Genomic DNA, 19254 nt, shown 5'->3' on the forward strand with positions numbered 1-19254 from the left:
AGGTTAGGGGTTGGAGGTTGCGTTACAGAATAAGGTTTTGGTTTGGAAGTTTGATCGTGAGGTGGGGGTTGGGCTGGAATGAGGTTAGGAGTTGGAGGTTGGTTTCGGGCCAGGTTATGGGGTGAGGTTAGGGGTTTGAAATTAGAGGGTGGGTTAGGATCAAATTAGGGGGTGGGCCAGTTTACAAAGTGAGGTTAGGGGTGGGTTGGGATGTTAGAGGTTGGAAATTGGAGGTGGTAGGTGGGGTGGGCCAGGTTACTGGATGAGATTAGGGTTGGAAATTGGAGGGTGGGTTGGGATGAGGTTGGAAATTTGAGGGTGGGGTTAAATTGGGACTGTCCACTGGAAAGCTAACTGGGGTCATTCAAGAGAGACACCCACCATTTCCAGGCCGGAGAGGAAGACAGACGATGGGGAAAGTTTACCAATTTAACAGGCTTACGGGACTGCCAGCAGAGCTCGGTGGGTGAAAACTGCCCGCATCAAAGATGGCGACCGGACAGAGGGCGCAATGATGGCACTTCCGGCTACCAATCTCACTGCAGACGCCGCCGGGATATCATATCCGGGTCAGTGCGCCGGAAGTGAAAGTGACCAAATAGTGAACAGCATTGACGTCATTCAAAAACAAGAACCCGGAGCAAAGATCCGGAAAAAGGTAAAAAAAAATCGGGATCTGAGGGAAGAGGGATTGGGATGAGGGGAGGGGGATTGAGATCTGAGGGATTGGGATCTGATGGGGGATTGGGATGAGGGGAGGGGGATTTGAGGGAAGAGGGATTGGGATCTGAGGGGAGGGGGATTGGGATCTGAGAACGTTTGGGAACTGTGGGGTGGGGGATTTTAATCTGAGGGGTGAGGATTGAGATCTGGGGGGTCTTGGGGTGAGGAGAAGGAAGTGGGATCTGATAGGGATTGGAATCTGAGGATAGGAGCTTGAGATCTGAGGGGGGTTGGTATCTGAAATAAGGAAATTCGGAGGAGGGGAGTGTCTTGTGAGGAGAGGAGGTTTGGGATCTGAGTGGAAAACGATTGGCATGAGGCGAATTGGGATTTGTGCACAGGGGATTTTGATGAGGGGTGGAGGATTGGAATCCATAAGGAATGAGATGGCCCTCTGAGGAAAGAGGATCTTTTGATTTTGCCCTTATTTAAGACCCTGTCCTGTATTTGAACAAATCAAAGAGGAACAGCAACAGACCAAAGGGCCCAGCAATCATTTAATAAGATCACGGCTGTTTCTCGACCTCCACTTTCCTGCCTAATCCCCTTATCCATTAATTCCCTCAGGGCCCAAAAATCTATTGACTCTGCCTTAAATATATTCAGTCTTCTGGGGTGGAGAATTCCAAAGATTCACAACTCTTTGAGTAAAGAAATGTCTCCTCACCTCAGTCCGAAATGACTAATCCCTTATCCTGAGGCAGTGACCCCTGGTTCTAGGTTTTCCAGGGTCTCAGCATCTCAAGCCCTTTCAAAACCTGTATATTTCAATGAAATCTGCTTTCATTCTGAAACTCCAACTTTTTCCAATCTCCATATTGGATAAGTCTTTCTTCCCAGGAATCAAGCGAGTGAGCTGTCATTACAACCCCCTTCTTGAGGCATAGGTATTGTCCCCTGGGTCCAGAGACTTGAAGCTGCGCACAGAACTCCCAAGTGTGTTCTCACCAAGGCCTTGTGTAAGAATTCTTTCACTCTTCTGCTCCAATCCCCTTGCAAAAAAAAAAAAGGCCTACTTATCATTTGCCATCTTAAAATTAACACGCTGGAAGTTCTCAGCAGGTCCGGCAGCATCTGTGGAGAGCGAAACAGAGTTAACATGTCACGTCCTGTTCTTGCATGCTAACTTCCTGTGCTTCACATCGAGAGGCACCAAAATCTCTCTGAATAATAAAATTTAATGGTTCATGTTCTTCCGACAAAGTGAGTAATGTCATTTTTTACCGCATACTCTCAGTTGGCACCTTCTTATCTACTCATTTAACCTATCTGTCATCTGAGACTATGACAACTTTACCTTTATCCCTTTACACTCTTTGTATCCTCCCCGCAGCTTACTTCCACACGTGGATTTGTATCATCAGCAAACTTGATTAGATAGGTAGCAAATAGCTAATAGCCTATCAGCCTGTAAATGACCAGTTTAGTGCTACTCCCTGTTTTTGGTTCCTTAACCCTCTGTCCGTGCTAATCCTTAATCACATGAGCCCTTATCTTGTGCAATGGCGCCGTGACCAGTTTTAATTTGAGAATATTTGAAAGATGCTAATATACTATCTCCATATCCCTTGACGTCATTTGTCTTCAGAAATCTTCTGTTTCTGTGTTGAACGTGCTCAATGATCGAGGTTCCACAGCCCTATGGGGTAGAGAAATCCAAAAGATCCACAACCCTCTGAGGGAGGAAATTCCACCTCATCTCAGTCTTAAGTGGCCTACTCCTTATTCTGAGACGGTTGTCCCCTGGTTCCGGGCCCACCAGCCAAGGGGACGATCCTAGCCACATCCACTCTGCCTACATCCTGTACGAATTTTAGAGGTTTCATTGTGATCACCTGTCCTTCTTTGTAGCTCTAGAGGATACAGGCCCAGTTTCCTTAATCTGTCCTCATAAGGCAATCCCACTAACCCAGGGTCTATTCTGGTGAACCTCCCTATCTGCCAAGAATCCTGTACTCAAATCCTCTTGTGGTAAAGGCCAACATATAATTTGCCTTGCTGATCACTTGCTGCGCCTGCATGCTACTTGCCCTTAGGTCATTCTTAAATATAGGATTATAGAATCCCTACAGCGCAGGCGGAGGCCATTTGGCCCATCGAGTCTGCACCGACTCTCTGAAAGAGCATCCTACCTACCTACACTCCCCGCCCTATATTAAGGTGAGAGTTCTAGTATCGTGAAAAGTTGGATCCCACTCATAAAACGTTCTTCTCCACAGAGACCAGAAACAGCCGGTGACTGCCGAGGATACAATAATGTTCAGTGACATGGACTTTGAAATTGAAGAGGATAAATTGTGAGTAACTGTTGCTCTGATTAAATACTCAAGTGGCACAAAAACATTGTTAACTGTTACTGATTTGTGTGCATCCATGTGGTGTGGGTGCAACTGGCAAGGCTGGTAGTTATAGTCCATCTCTACCAACACGGCCATAACGCAACATATTGAACCACTGCAGTCCAGAAGGTATTCCCGCAGAGCTGTGAGGCAGGGAGTTTTAAGATTTTTGATCCAGCATTGTTGAAGGAACAGTGATAGACGTCCAAGTCAGGTATGTGACTTGGAAGAGGCCTTGAAGGTGATGGCATTCCCATCTACCAGCTTGCAATGGTGGTGGTCGTTTGGGAGGTTCCGATGAAGAAACCATAGCGAGCTGTTGCTGTGCCTCTTTTGGATGGTGCACACTCCGGTTGCGGTGTGCCGGTGATGGAGGGGAGTGTGTGCTGAGTCCAGTCGCTGGCGTAGTGACCGAGCAGACTGCCCTCGCCAGGATGGTGTCGAGCCTCTTGCCTGTTGCTGAGGCTGCACCATGCAAATGAGTGAGGGGTGTCCCATCACACTCCTGACTTGAACCCTGTGGGTGCTTGAGAGACTCGATGGGATCAGCAAGCCAGCCACTGGTCACAGTAATCAATAGACTTTAGAAGGCAGAATCAAGCCCAACTTGTTTATATTGGTGCTGATGTACCACATGAATCCTCTCCCATCCATCTATCTCAATGGTGAACAACCTGTGGCCCCGGGGGCCACATGCATCCCTGTCTGGGTTCCGAATGTGGCCCCACAAGACATTTTGTTGACCGTTACCTACGCGCGGGGTCGCCACATTCCGCTGATTTCCATTCGAGTTGTTTTTTTTCCTACCAGTATGACTGAAGTGATTTGCATGTAAAGCGAGGGCGAGTAAAGTGAGGAGAGTGCTGATTGCTCACAACATTGACCGTGAGAGCCGTGCTCTCTGTGTCCAAAGTGTAAATATTCCTTTTGCTTTAACCATTTGAAGTTGATGACAGTTTTATTTTTTAAAATAAATTTAGAATACCCAATTTTTTTCTTCCAGTTAAGGGGCAATTTAGCGTGGCCGATCCACCGAGCCTGCACATCTTTGGGTTGTGGGGGCGAAACCCACGCAGACACGGGGAGAATGTGCAAACTCCACACGGACAGTGACCCAGAGCCGGGATTCGAACCCGGGTCCTCAGCACAGTGAGGCAGCAGTGCTAACCACTGTGCCACGTGCCGCCCTATGACAGTTCTATTAATATATAAATGATTAAGCATTTCCTAAGCTCGTTATGAAATATTCAGCCTGTATTAAATGTATTTAATCTTATTCATGGGGTCACGGTTAGCGGACGAGCCCATTTCAATCTTGCGGCCCCCTGAGATGGAGGGTCACTCGTGGCCTACTCACCAGCCCAGCTTTCCAATCAGCATCACTCTCAAAGCTGCCTTTCATACGTTTGTCTAGCTTCTCCTTATGCACTTGTTCAATAAGGTTAAGGATGACATTCCTTTTAAAATCCCTGCGGACTTTCTATAATGTTTTATGGTTTTAGATGTTTTCCTACTACAATTTGGAATAGCGATTCCACTATCTTTTCTACCCTTGCCATTAAGCTCTAGTTACAGCTCTGTGTTTTTGTTTATCTTGCTGTTCTGATTTTCTTGTAGCTGTGTGTATCTATACACAAGTGCCTCTGAATATTCAGCCATGGTATTGAATTGTTGCTCCAGTTTATTTTCCCAATGTCACCTCCTGCTTATTGGACTTCAGCCGATTCGAGTCACTCCACGCGATATCAGGAAGGCACTGGATAAAGCCCTGACAGCAGCCCTGGTTGCAGTACTGAAGACTCGTCCACACCCCTGGCCAAGCGATTCGGTGCAGCTCTGACACCGGCATCTCCTCGGCAATGTGCAAAATTGCCCAGGTGTGTCCAGTCCACACAAGGCAGGAGAAATCCAACCCGACCCATTTCTGTCCCTACCCTTGTTCATCCGCAAAGTGATGGAAGGTGTGGTCGAGAGTGATATCACACACAGCTCCTCAGCAATAACCCGCCCACTGACGTTCTTTCTGGGTTCCGCCAGGGCCACTTGACTCCTGATCTCTTCACCGTGAATCAGTTGGCAGTTGTCCCTCTGAGGCATGTACACGGGGCTGTTTAGTGCTGGTGGCATCGTTAGATTGGGACCTCACTTTGAGATATCCAGGGGCTGTTCACACCATCCACCCACTCCACCTTCAGTCAGGGTTAACCTTCCAGTTAGATGGTACTCATTGAGTGAGAAATCATAGAATCCCCACAGTGCAGAAGGAGACCATTCGGCCCATCAAGTTAGGACCGACCCTCCAAAATAGCACTCCACCCAGATCCTCTCTCCCACCCAACCCACCCTATCCCCTTAATCCCGTATCCTCTCCTACACATTCCTGGACACTAATTTAGCATGGCTATTCCACCTCACCTGGACATCTTTGGACTGGGCTTTGCGGTTATACAGTCTGCTGTACAACTTTGCTCCTCTCGATGGCCCACAGCAGCTCGAGGCATCTACTTTGTGCAGTTCAATCTATCCTAAGCCTGTCTCACTTTGCAAGGTAGTAGCTTGGCTGTAGTTGCTACTACTAAGATGGTGGCAGCAGTAGATGATTTAGAACATTGTCATTATGTTGCCCATTGATTGATTGATTTATTGTCACATGTACCGAAGTACAATGAAAAGTATTTTTCTGTGGCCAAGTACACAGTACGTACATAGTGGACAAAAAGAATAATTGACAGAGTACATCGACAAATAGTGATTGGTTACAGTGTGGAACAAGGGCCAGCCAGACAAAGCAAATACATGAGCAAGAGCAGCATAGGGCGTCGTGAATAGTGTTCTTACAGGGAACAGGGAGAGTTAGAACAAACAAAGAACAAAGAAATGTACAGCACAGGAACAGGCCCTTCGGCCCTCCAAGCCCATGCCGACCATGCTGCCCGACTGAACTACAATCCTCTACACTTCCTGGGTCCGTATCCCTCTATTCCCATCCTATTCATGTATTTGTCAAGATGCCCCTTAAATGTCACTATCGTCCCTGCTTCCACCACCTCCTCCGGCAGCGAGTTCCAGGCACCCACTACCCTCTGCGTAAAAAACTTGCCTCGTACATCTACTCTAAACCTTGCCCCTCTCACCTTAAACCTATGCCCCCTAGTAATTGACCCCTCTACCCCGGGGAAAAGCCTCTGACTATCCACTCTGTCTATGCCCCTCATAATTTTGTAGACCTCTATCAGGTCGCCCCTCAACCTCCGTCGTTCCAGTGAGAACAAACCGAGTTTATTGAGTTGTTGAGGAGTCTGGTAGCTGTGGGGAAGAACCTGTTCCTATGTCTGGATGTGCGGGTCTTAAGACTTCTGTATCTTCTGCCTGATGGAAGGGTCTGGAGTTCTGTTTCAATGTAATAAATATAAACTTTCAAATGTTTTTCTTTAATCAGAGGTATTCCGACTGTTCCTGGGACAGTGACACTGAAAAAGGATTCTCAGAATTTAATTGGAATCAGCATTGGAGGAGGGGCCCAGTACTGTCCCTGTTTATACATTGTGCAGGTAAAGGTGTAAACCTCCTCTCTTGAAATAAGCTAACCCGTCGCTCTCTCACTTTCCACTTGTGGCTTAGCCTTGGCTGAGAGGCTTTGCTCATACATCCGCTCCACATTCATGTCTTCCTCATCACTTCATACGTTCCTGCCTCAGTTTTGTCCTTCCTCACGTACGCCCATTCCCACTGAGATTTCTCCGTATTCTGTGTAATGCTGAAGTTGTTCCATTTCCCCTCTGCTCCTGCCTCCTACAGTGTGTGTCAGCCCCGCACTCTCCTCGATATCGCGGAAGGTCTGAGTGTCTGTTCTCTCCAGTGGGACCTCAGTTCAGTCTCTCGTTCACTCTAAGCTCTTCACTCCAGCTTTCGTCCCATCAGATTTGTGAACATTTTCAAATCCTGATGGTAGCCCCGAGGAGTAACTCACTGTAACTCTGGGCTTCCTACTCTTCAATTAGTAGTGTGTGATTCAATGTGGAACAGTCTCTGCTCTGGCTGCACTACTGACCTGCTCTGGCCCAAATCCCACTCTGCTCTGGCTTAGCTCCTGCTCTGACTCTGCTCTGGCTCAGCTCCTGTTGTGGTCCTGCTCCACTCCCGCTCTGGCTCAGCTCCAGCTCTGCTCCACTCCCGCTCTGGCTCAGCTCCAGCTCTGCTCCACTCCCGCTCTGGCACAGCTCCAGCTCTGCTCCACTCCCGCTCTGGCTCAGCTCCAGCTCTGCTCCACTCCCGCTCTGGCTCAGCTCCAGCTCCTTTTGGCGTCCCCCAGTGAGGTGTTGTGAGTGACGTGGTGTGTTTTGCTCGGCAGGTTTTTGACAACACTCCAGCTGCTGTAGACGGGATCCTGGCCGCGGGCGACGAAATTGTCGGAGTGACTGGGAAATCGGTGAAGGGGAAAACGAAAGTGGAGGTGGCCAAGATGATTCAAGCTGTGAAGGTGTGAGGAGGGGTCCTGAGGGTGAGAGAGGGGTAGGCCATGTGGGGAGTCAGGGTGCATGAGAGGGGGGGGGGAAGGGGAGTGGGCTGAAAGGGAACTGTAAAAAAAATTTTTTTTTAAAAAGAACCACTATATTCGAATCCCATTTTCCCCGCTCTTGGTCCGTAGCCTTGTACGCGGTGGCGTTTGAAGATTTGTTGATGACCCCAAGGCCGTTATTCCCCAGCCCCTCACGCTGGCAATGTTTTCCAATCCCGTGAAGGCGCAGAATGTCGCAAAAGGTTTGGACCAAAGATAGAGCAGACTATTTTCTAAATGGTGAGCAGCTGAGAACTGTTCAGGAACAGAGAGAGATTTAACAGTTCAAGCACAGAGATCACTTAAAGCAGGTGGACAGATACAATGATAAAGATTAATGGAGTGCGGCCTTCAGTTCAAAGACACTGAAATATAAAGGGTTATAGCTCATTTCGGCTCCTGTGTTCAGTCCTGCACACCACATCTTATAGAATCATAGACTTTACAGTGCAGAAGGAGGCTATTCGGCCCATCGAGTCTGCACCGGCCCTTGGAAAGAGCACCCTATTTAACCCCATGCCTCCACACTATCCCCACACCTCCACACTATCCCCACACCTCCACCCTTTCCCCACACCTCCACCCTTTCCCCACACCTCCACCCTATCCCCACACCTCCACCCTATCCCCACACCTCCACCCTATCCCCACACCTCCACCCTATCCCCACACCTCCACCCTATCCCCACACCTCCACCCTATCCCTACACCTCCACCCTATCCCCACACCTCCACCTTACCTTTTTTGGACACTAAAGGCAATTTAGCATAGCCAATCCATCTAACCTGCACATCTTGAAATGAAATGAAATGAAAATCGCTTATTGTCACAAGTAGGCTTCAAATGAAGTTACTGTGAAAAGCCCCTAGTTGCCACATTCCGGCGCCTGTTCGGGGAGGCTGGTACGGGAATTGAACCGTGCTGCTGGCCTGCCTTGGTCTGCTTTAAAAGCCAGCTATTTAGCCCTGTGCTAAACCAGCCACTTTAGACAGTGGGAGGAAACCAGAGCACCCGGAAGAAACCCTCGCAAACATGGGGAGAACGTGCAGACTCTGCACAGACAGTGACCCAAGCCGGGAATCGAATATGGGACCCCAGAGCTGCAAAGCGACTGTGCTAACCACTATGCCATCGTGCAGTCCAGAAAGACTTGGGAGGGCAGGCAGGGGAAATTCACCAGACTGTTACCAGGAATAAAATGGACACGTTTGGCCACCAGATGATGAGCTTTGATGGGAGATCTAGGAGACAAGCGGGATGGGTATTGGTGGGTTAAGGGACGAAAGGATGTGTTTTGACGGGAGAACTGGGGACCAGTGAGATGGGCTTTGATAGTTAGGAGTTTGGAGGATTGGGCATAAATGGGAGAGTTTGAGGATTGGATGGGCTTTGATGAGCAAGTTTGGGGAGTGGATGGGTTTTGTTGGGGGCGTTTAGGGAGTGGATGGGTTTTGATGGGGGAGTTTGGGGCTTGGATGAGTTTTGATGGGGGAGTTTGAGGAGTGGATGGGTTTTGATGGGGGAGTTTGGGGAGTGGATGTGTTTTGATGGAGTTTGAGGATTGGATGGGTTTTGATGGGGGAGTTTGGGGCGTGGGTGGGTTTTGATGGGGGAGTTTGGGGCTTGGATGAGTTTTGATGGGGGAGTTTGAGGAGTGGATGGGTTTTGATGGGGGAGTTTGGGGAGTGGATGCGTTTTGATGGAGTTTGAGGATTGGATGGGTTTTGATGGGGGAGTTTGGGGAGTGGGTGGGTTTTGATGGGGGAGTTTGGGGAGTGGATGGGTTTTGATGGGGGAGTTTGGGGAGTGGATGGGTTTTGATGGGGGAGTTTGGGGAGTGGATGGGTTTTGATGGGGGAGTTTGGGGAGTGGGTGGGTTTTGATGAGAGCGTTTGGGGATTGGATGGGTTTTGATGGAGTTTGGGGAGTGGATGGGTTTTGATGGGGGAGTTTGGGGAGTGGGGGAGTTTGGGGAGTGGGTGGGTTTTGATGGGCGTTTGGGGAGTGGATTGGTTTTGATGGGGAGTTTGGGGAGTGGGTGGGTTTTGATGGGGGAGTTTGGGGAGTGGGTGGGTTTTGATGGGGGAGTTTGGGGAGTGGATGGGTTTTGATGGGGGAGTTTGGGGAGTGGATGAGTTTTGATGGGGGAGTTTGAGGATTGGATGGGTTTTGATGGAGGAGTTTGGGGAGTGGATGGGTTTTGATGAGGGAGTTTAGAACATAGAACATTACAGCGCAGTACAGGCCCTTCGGCCCTCGATGTTGCGCCGACCTGTGAAACCAATCTAAAGTCCATCTACACTATTCCCTTATCGTCCATATGTCTATCCAATGACCATTTGAATGCCCTTAGTGTTGGCGAGTCCACTACTGTTGCAAACAGGGCATTCCACGCCCTTACTACTCTCTGAGTAAAGAACCTACCTCTGACATCTGTCTTATATCTATCTCCCCTCAATTTAAAGCTATGTCCCCTCGTGCTAGACATCACCATCCGAGGAAGAAGGCTCTCACTGTCCACCCTATCTAATCCTCTGATCATCTTGTATGCCTCAATTAAGTCACCTCTTAACCTTCTCTCTAACGAAAACAGCCTCAAGTCCCTCAGCCTTTCCTCATAAAATCTTCCCTCCATACCAGGCAACATTTCAAATGCCTCCACATCCTTCCTATAATGCAGCGACCAGAATTGCACGCGATACTCCAAATGCGGGGACACCAGAGTTTTGTACATCTGCAATATGACCTCGTGGCTCCAAAACTCAATCCCTCTACCAATAAAAGCTAACAGACCGTACGCCTTCTTAACAATCCTCTCAACCTGGGTGGCAACTTTTAGGGATCTATGTACATGGACACCGAGATCTCTCTGCTCATCCACACTGCCAAGAATCTTACCATTAGCCCAGTACTCTGTCTCCTGTTATTCCTTCCAAAATGAATCACCTCACACTTTTCTGCATTAAACTCCATTTGCCACCTCTTAGCCCAGTGCTGCAGCTTATCTATGTCCCTCTGTAACTTGTAACATCCGTCCGCACTGTCCACAACTCCACCGACTTTAGTGTCATCTGCAAATTTACTCACCCACCCTTCTGCGCCCTCCTCCAGGTCATTTATGAAAATGACAAACAGCAGTGGCCCCAAAACAGATCCTTGTGGTACACCACTAGTAACTGGACTCCAGTCTGAACATTTCCCATCAACCACCACCCTTTGTCTTCTTCCAGCTACCCAATTTCTGATCCAAACTGCTAAATCACCCTGAATCCCATGCCTCCGTATTTTTTGCAGTAGCCTACCGTGGGGAACCTTATCAAACGCTTTACTGAAATCCATATACACCACATCAACTGCTTTACCCTCATCCACCTGTTTGGTCACCTTCTCAAAGAACTCAATAAGGTTTGTGGGGCACGACCTACCCTTCACAAAACCGTGTTGACTATCTCTAATCAAATTATTCCTTTCCAGATGATTATACATCCTATCTCTTATAAACCTTTCCAAGATTTTGCCCACAACAGAAGTAAGGCTCACTGGTCTATAGTTACCGGGGTTGTCTCTACTCCCCTTCTTGAACAAGGGGACAACATTTGCTATCCTCCAGTCTTCTGGCACTATTCCTGTAGACAAAGATGACATAAAGATCAAAGCCAAAGGCTTAGCAATCTCCTCCCTAGCTTCCCAGAGAATCCTAGGATAAATCCCATTCGACCCAGGGGACTTATCTATTTTCACACTTTCCAGAATTGCTAACACCTCCTCCTTATGAACCTCAAGCCCTTCTAGTCTGGTAACCTGAATCTCAGTATTCTCCTCGACAACATTGTCTTTTTCCTGTGTGAATACTGACGAAAAATATTCATTTAGCACCTCGCCTATCTCCTCGGACTCCAAGCACAACTTCCCACTACTTGAATGGCCCTACTCTTACTCTAGTCATTCGTTTATTCCTGACATATCTACAGAAAGCTTTAGGGTTATCCTTGATCCTACCTGCCAAAGACTTCTCATGTCCCCTCCTGGCTCTTCTTAGCTCTCTCTTTAGGTCCTACCTACTTGTAACTCTCGAGAGCCCTAACTGAACCTTCATGTCTCATCTTTACATAAGCCTCCTTCGTCCTCTTGACAAGTGTTTTGACTGCTTTAGTAAACCACGGTTCCCTCGCTCGACCACTTCCTCCCTGCCTGACAGGTACATACTTATCAAGGACAGTAGCTGTTCCTTGAACAAGCTCCACATTTCCATTGTACCCATCCCCTGCAGTTTTCCTCTCCATCCGATGCATCCTAAGTCTTGCCTCATCGCATCATAATTGCCTTTCCCCCAGATATAACTCTTGCGCTGCGGTATATACCTATCCCTTTCCATCACTAAAGTAAATGTAATCGAATTGTGGTCACTATCACCAAAGTGCTCACCTACCTCCAAATCTAACACCTGTCCTGGTTCATTACCAGTACCAAATCCAATATGGCCTCGCCTCTCGTTGGCCTATCTATATACTGTGTCAGGAAACCCTCCTGCACACATTGGACATAAACGGACCCATCTAAAGTACTCGAATTATAGCGTTTCCAGTCAATATTTGGAAAGTTAAAGTCCCCCCCTAACAACTACCCAGTTGCTTTTGCTCCTATCCAGAATCATCTTTGCAATCCTTTCCTCTACATCTCTGGAACTTTTCAGAGACCTATAGAAAACCCCTAACAGGGTGACCTCTCCTTTCCTGTTTCTAACCTCAGCCCATACTACCTCAGTAGACGAGTCCTCATCAAACGTCCTTTCTGCCATCGTAATACTGTCCTTGACTAACAATGCAACCCCTCCCCCTCTTTTACCACCTTCCCTGCGCTTACTGAAATATCTAAACCCCGGCACCTGCAACAACCATTCCTGTCCCTGCTCTATCCATGTCTCTGAAATGGCCACAACATCGAAGTCCCAGGTACCAACCCATGCTGCAAGTTTGCCCACCTTATTCCGGATGCTCCTGGCATTGAAGAAGACACACTTTAAACCACCATCCTGCCTGCCGGTACACTCCTGCAACTTTGAAACCTTACTCATGACCTCACTACTCTCAACCTCCTGTATACTGGAGCTACAATTCAGGTTCCCAAGCCCCTGCTGAACTAGTTTAAACCCTCCCGAAGAGCATTAGCAAATTTCCCCCCCAGGATATTGGTACCCCTCTGGTCCAGGTGTAGACCATCCCGTTTGTAGAGGTCCCACCGACCCCAGCTTGAGCCCCAGTTATCCAGACATCTGAAACCCTCCCTCCTGCACCATCCCTATAGCCACGTGTTCAACTCTCTCTCCCTATTCCTCGTCTCGCTATCACGTGGCACGGGTAACAACCCAGAGATAATAACTCTGTTTGTCCTAGATCTAAGTTTCCACCCTAGCTCCCTGAATTCCTGCCTTACACCCCTATCCCTTTTCCTACCTATGTCATTGGTACCTATGTGGACCACGACTTGGGGCTACTCCCCCTCCCCCTTAAGGATCCCGAAAACACGATCCGAGACATCACGCACCCTGGCACCTGGGAGGCAACACACCAACCGCGAGTCTCTCTCGTTCCCACAGAATCTCCTATCTATCCCCCTAACTATGGAGTCTCCAATGACTAATGCTCTACTCCTCTACCCCCTTCCCTTCTGCGCAACAGGGACAGACTCTGTGCCAGAGACCTGTACCCCATGGCTTACCGCTGGTACGTCCCCGTCCCCCCAACAGTATCCAAAGCGGTATACTTGTGACCACAGGGGATCCCTGTACTGACTGCTTCCTCCCAGCCCCTCTCACCGTCATCCATCTATCTTTATTTTGATGGGGGAGTTTGGGGAGTGGATGGGTTTTGATGGGGGAGTTTGGGGAGTGGCTGAGTTTTGATGGGGGAGTTTGGGGAGTGCATGGGTTTTGATGGGGGAGTTTGGGAAGTGGATGGATTTTGATGGGGGAGTTTGGGGAGTGGATGGGTTTTGATGGGGGAGTTGGGGAGTGGATGGGTTTTGATGGGGGAGTTTGGGGATTGGATGGGATTTGATGGAGTTTGGGGATTGGATGGGTTTTGATGGGGGAGTTTGGGGATTGGATGGGTTTTGATGGGGGAGTTTGGGGAGTGGATGGGTTTTGATGGGGGAGTTTGGGGAGTGGATGGGGGAGTTTGGGGATTGGATGGGTTTTGATGGGGGAGTTTGGGGAATGGATGGGTTTTGATGGGGGAGTGGGTGGGTTTTGACGGGGGAGTTTGGGGAGTGGATGGGTTTTGATGGGGGAGTTTGGGGAGTGGATGGGTTTTGTTGGGGAAGTTTAGGGAGTGGATGGGTTTTGATGGGGGAGTTTGGGGAGTGGATGGGTTTTGATGGGGGAGTTTGGGGAGTGGGTGGGTTTTGATGGGGGAGTTTGGGGAGTGGATGGGTTTTGATGGGGGAGTTTGGGGATTGGATGGGTTTTGATGGGGGAGTTTGGGGAGTGGATGGGTTTTGATGGGGGAGTTTGGGGAGTGGATGGGTTTTGATGGGGGAGTTTGGGGAGTGGGTGGGTTTTGAAGAAGGAGTTTGCAGATTGGATGGGTTTTTAAAACAAATTTTCAATTAAGGGGCAATTTAGCGCGGTCAATCCACCAACCCTGCATATATTTCAGTTGTGGGGGTGAGACCCACACATACACAAGGGGAATGTGCAAACCCCACGCGGACAGTGACCCAGGGCTCGGATTGAAAACAGGTCCTCGGCACCGTGATGCAGCAGTGCTAACCACTGAACCACCGTGCCGCCTCGGGGTTGGATGAGATTTGATGGCGGTATTTGGGGATTGGTTAAGTTTTTATGCAGCTATTTGGATAGGATGAGTTTGATGTGGGTATTTAGGGATTTGATGAGCACGTTCAGGGATTGGATGGGTTTTGATGGGGGAGTTTGGGGAGTGGATGGGCTTTGATGGGGGAGTTTGGGGATTGGATGGGTTTTGATGGGGGAGTTTGGGGAGTGGATTGGTTTTGATGGGGAGTTTGGGGAGTGGATGGGTTATGATGCGGGAGTTTGGGGATTGGATGGGGTTTGTTGGGGGAGTGGATGGGTTTTGATGGGGGAGTTTGGGGATTGGATGGGTTTTGATGGGGGAGTTTGGGGAGTGGGTGGGTTTTGATGGGGGAGTTTGGGGAGTGGATGGGTTTTGATGGGGGAGTTTGGGGAGTGGATGGGTTTTGATGGGGGAGTTTGGGGAGTGGGTGAGCTTTGATGGGGGAGTTTGGGGAGTGGATGGGTTTTGATGGGGGAGTTTGGGGAGTGGATTGGTTTTGATGGGGAGTTTGGGGAGTGGATGGGTTTTGATGGGGGAGTTTGGGGATTGGATGGGTTTTGTTGGGGGAGTGGATGGGTTTTGTTGGGGGAGTGGATGGGTTTTGATGGGGGAGTTTGGGGATTGGATGGGTTTTGATGGGGGAGTTTGGGGAGTGGGTGGGTTTTGATGGGGGAGTTTGGGGAGTGGATGGGTTTTGATGGGGGAGTTTGGGGAGTGGATGGGTTTTGATGGGGGAGTTTGGGGAGTGGGTGAGCTTTGATGGGGGAGTTTGGGGAGTGGATGGGTTTTGATGGAGTTTGGGGAGTGGATGAGTTTTGATGGGGTAGTTTGGGGAGTGGATGGGTTTTGATGGGGGAGTTTGGGGAGTGGATGGGTTTAGATGGGGGAGTTTGGGGAGTGGATGGGTTTTGATGTGGGAGTTTGGGGAGTGGATGGATTTTGATGGGGGAGTTTGGGGAGTGGATGGGTTTTGATGGGGGAGTTTGGGGATTGGATGGGTTTTGATGGGTGAGTTTGGGGAGTGGGTGGGCTTTGATGGGGGAGTTTGGGGATTGGATGGGTTTTGATGGGGGAGTTTGGGGAGTGGATTTGTTTTGATGGGGAGTTTGGGGAGTGGATGGGTTTTGATGGGGGAGTTTGGGGATTGGATGGGTTTTGTTGGGGGAGAGGATGGGTTTTGTTGGGGGAGTGGATGGGTTTTGATGGGGGAGTTTGGGGATTGGATGGGTTTTGATGGGGGAGTTTGGGGAGTGGGTGGGTTTTGATGGGGGAGTTTGGGGAGTGGATGGGTTTTGATGGGGGAGTTTGGGGAGTGGATGGGTTTTGATGGGGGAGTTTGGGGAGTGGGTGAGCTTTGATGGGGGAGTTTGGGGAGTGGATGGGTTTTGATGGGGGAGTTTGGGGAGTGGATGGGTTTAGATGGGGGAGTTTGGGGAGTGGATGGGTTTTGATGTGGGAGTTTGGGGAGTGGATGGATTTTGATGGGGGAGTTTGGGGAGTGGATGGGTTTAGTTGGGGGAGTTTGGGGATTGGATGGGTTTTGATGGGGGAGTTTGGGGAGTGGATGGGTTTTGATGGGGGAGTTTGGGGAGTGGATGGGTTTAGATGGGGGAGTTTGGGGTTTGGATGGGTTTTGATGGGGAAGTTTGGGGATTGGATGGGTTTTGTTGGGGGAGAGGATGTGTTTTGTTGGGGGAGTGGATGGGTTTTGATGGGGGAATTTGGGGATTGGATGGGTTTTGATGGGGGAGTTTGGGGAGTGGGTGGGTTTTGATGGGGGAGTTTGGGGAGTGGATGGGTTTTGATGGGGGAGTTTGGGGAGTGGATGGGTTTTGATGGGGGAGTTTGGGGAGTGGGTGAGCTTTGATAGGGGAGTTTGGGGAGTGGATGGGTTTTGATGGGGGAGTTTGGGGAGTGGATGGGTTTAGATGGGGGAGTTTGGGGAGTGGATGGGTTTTGATGGGGGAGTTTGGGGAGTGGATGGGTTTTGATGGGGGAGTTTGGGGAGTGGATGGGTTTTGATGGGGGAGTTTGGGGAGTGGATGGGTTTTGATGGGGGAGTTTGGGGAGTGGATGGGTTTTGATGGGGGAGTTTGGGGAGTGGGTGGGTTTTGATGGGGGAGTTTGGGGAGTGGATGGGTTTTGATGGGGGAGTTTGGGGAGTGAATGGATTTTGATGGGGGAGCTTGGGGATTGGGTGGGTTTTGATGGGGGGGATTGGATGGGTTTTGATCGGGGAGTTTGGGGAGTGGATGGGTTTTGATGGGGGAGTTTGGGGAGTGGGTGGGTTTTGATGGGGGAGTTTGGGGAGTGGATGGTATTTGATAGGGGAGTTTGGGGATTGGATGGATTTTGATGGGGGAGTTTGGGGAGTGGATGGGTTTTGATGGGGGTGTTTGGGGAGTGGATGGGTTTTGATGGGGGAGTTTGGGGAGTGGATGGGTTTTGATGGGGGAGTTTGGGGAGTGGATGGGTTTTGATGGGGGAGTTTGGGGATTGGATGGGTTTTGATGGGGGAGTTTGGGGAGTGGATGGGTTTTGATGGGGGAGTTTGGGGATTGGATGGGTTTTGATGGGTGAGTTTGGGGAGTGGATGGGTTTTGATGGGGGAGTTTGGGGAGTGGTAGGGTTTTGATGGGGGAGTTTGGGGATTGGGTGGGTTTTGATGGGGGAGTTTGGGGATTGGGTGGGTTTTGATGGCGGAGTTAGGGGATTGGATGGGTCTTGATGGGGGAGTTTGCTGAGTGGATGGGTTTTGATGGGGGAGTTTGGGGAGTGGATGGGTTTTGATGGGGAAGTTTGGGGATTGGATGGGTTTTGATGGGGGAGTTTGGGGAGTGGATGGGTTTTGATGGGGAAGTTTGGGGATTGGATGGGTTTTGATGGGGGAGTTTGGGGAGTGGATGGGTTTTGATGGGGGAGTTTGGAGATTGGATGGGTTTTGATGGAGTTTGGGGATTGGATGGGTTTTGATGGGGGAGTTTGGGGAGTGGATGGGTTTTGATGGGCGAGTTTGGGGATTGGATGAGTTTTGATGGGGTAGTTTGGGGAGTGGATGGGTTTTGATGGGTGAGTTTGGGGAGTGGATGGGTTTTGATGGGGGAGTTTGGGGAGTGGATGTGTTTAGATGGGAGAGTTTGGGGATTGGATGGGTTTTGATGGGGGACTTTGGCGAGTGGATGGGTTTTGATGGGGGAGTTTGGGGAGTGGATGGGTTTTGATGGGGGAGTTTGGGGAGTGGATGGGTTTTGATGGAGTTTGGGGAGTGGATGGGTTTTGGTGGGGTAGTTTGGGGAGTGGATGGGTTTTGATGGGGGAGTTTGGGGAGTGGATGGGTTTAGATGGGGGAGTTTGGGGATTGGATGGGTTTTGATGGGGGAGTATTGGGAGTGGATGGGTTTTGATGGGGGAGTTTGGGGAGTGGCTGAGTTTAGATGGGGGAGTTTGGGGAGTGGATGGGTTTTGCTGGGGGAGTTTGAGGAGTGTAGGGGTTTTGATGGGGGAGTTTGGTGATTGGATGGGTTTTGATGGGGGAGTTTGGGGAGTGGGTGAGCTTTGATGGGGGAGTTTGGGGAGTGAATGGGTTTTGATGTGTGTGTTTGGGGAGTGGATGGATTTTGATGGGGGAGTTTGGGGAGTGGATGGGTTTAGATGGGGGAGTTTGGGGATTGGATGGGTTTTGATGGAGTTTGGGGAGTGGATGAGTTTTGATGGGGTAGTTTGGGGAGTGGATTGGTTTTGATGGGGGAGTTTGGGGAGTGGATGGGTTTAGATGGGGGAGTTTGGGGAGTGGATGGGTTTTGATGTGTGTGTTTGGGGAGTGGATGGATTTTGATGGGGGAGTTTGGGGAGTGGATGGGTTTAGATGGGGGAGTTTGGGGATTGGATGGGTTTTGATGGAGTTTGGGGAGTGGATGAGTTTTGATGGGGTAGTTTGGGGAGTGGATTGGTTTTGATGGGGGAGTTTGGGGAGTGGATGTGTTTAGATGGGGGAGTTTGGGGAATGGATGAGTTTTGATGGGGGAGTTTGGGGAGTGGATGGGTTTTGACGGGGGAGTTTGGGGAGTGGATGGGTTTTGATGGGGGAGTTTGGGGAGTGGATGGGTTTTGATGGGGGAGTTTGGGGAGTGGATGGGTTTTGATGGGGGAGTTTGGGGAGTGGATGGGTTTTGATGGGGGAGTTTGGGGAGTGGATGGGTTTTGATGGGGGAGGTTGGGGAGTGGATTTGTGTTGATGGGGGAGTTTGGGGAGTGGGTGGGTTTTGATGGGGGAGTTTGGGGAGTGGATGGGTTTTGATGGGGGAGTTTGGGGAGTGGATGGATTTTGATGGGGGAGTTTGGGGAGTGGATGGGTTTAGATGAGGGATTTTGGGGATTGGATGGGTTTTGATGGGGGAGTTTGGGGAGTGGATGGGTTTTGATGGGGGAGTTTGGGGAGTGGATGGGTTTTGATGGGGGAGTGGATGGGTTTTGATGGGGGAGTGGATGGGTTTTGATGGGGGAGTGGATGGGTTTTGATGGGGGAGTGGATGGGTTTTGATGGTGGAGTGGATGGGTTTTGATGGGGGAGTTTGGGGAGTGGATGGGTTTTGATGGGGGAGTTTGGGGAGTGGATGGGTTTTGATGGGGGAGTTTGGGGAGTGGATGGGTTTTGATGGGGGAGTTTGGGGATTGAATGGGTTTTGATGGGGGAGTTTGGGGAGTGGATGGGTTTTGATGAGGGAGTTTGGGGAGTGGGTGGGTTTTGATGGGGGAGTTTGGGGATTGGTTGGGTTTTGATGGGGGAGTTTGGGGAGTGGATGGGTTTTGATGGGGGAG

The 19254-nt window shown here is 49.9% G+C and overlaps 1 protein-coding gene across 2 annotated transcripts in view; it reads left to right on the top strand.

The window, feature by feature from the left end:
- Nucleotides 1-543: 543 nt before the first annotated feature.
- The window catches only part of pick1 (protein interacting with prkca 1), a 41453-nt gene continuing 22742 nt past the window's right edge, over nt 544-19254 (top strand). Inside the window, exons 1-4 of one of the 2 annotated variants that reach the window (XM_072492092.1) lie at nt 544-658; nt 2943-3020; nt 6502-6613; nt 7414-7542. In XM_072492092.1, coding sequence (XP_072348193.1) covers nt 2980-3020; nt 6502-6613; nt 7414-7542 — 282 coding nt within the window. In that variant the 5' untranslated portion in view covers nt 544-658; nt 2943-2979. Of the gene's footprint in view, nt 659-981; nt 1683-2942; nt 3021-6501; nt 6614-7413; nt 7543-19254 lie in introns of those variants that run through there. The other variant, XM_072492093.1, reaches the window with a different exon arrangement.

This window comes from Scyliorhinus torazame, chromosome 29, assembly GCF_047496885.1.
Source record: "Scyliorhinus torazame isolate Kashiwa2021f chromosome 29, sScyTor2.1, whole genome shotgun sequence".
NCBI classification, from domain to species: domain Eukaryota; kingdom Metazoa; phylum Chordata; class Chondrichthyes; order Carcharhiniformes; family Scyliorhinidae; genus Scyliorhinus; species Scyliorhinus torazame.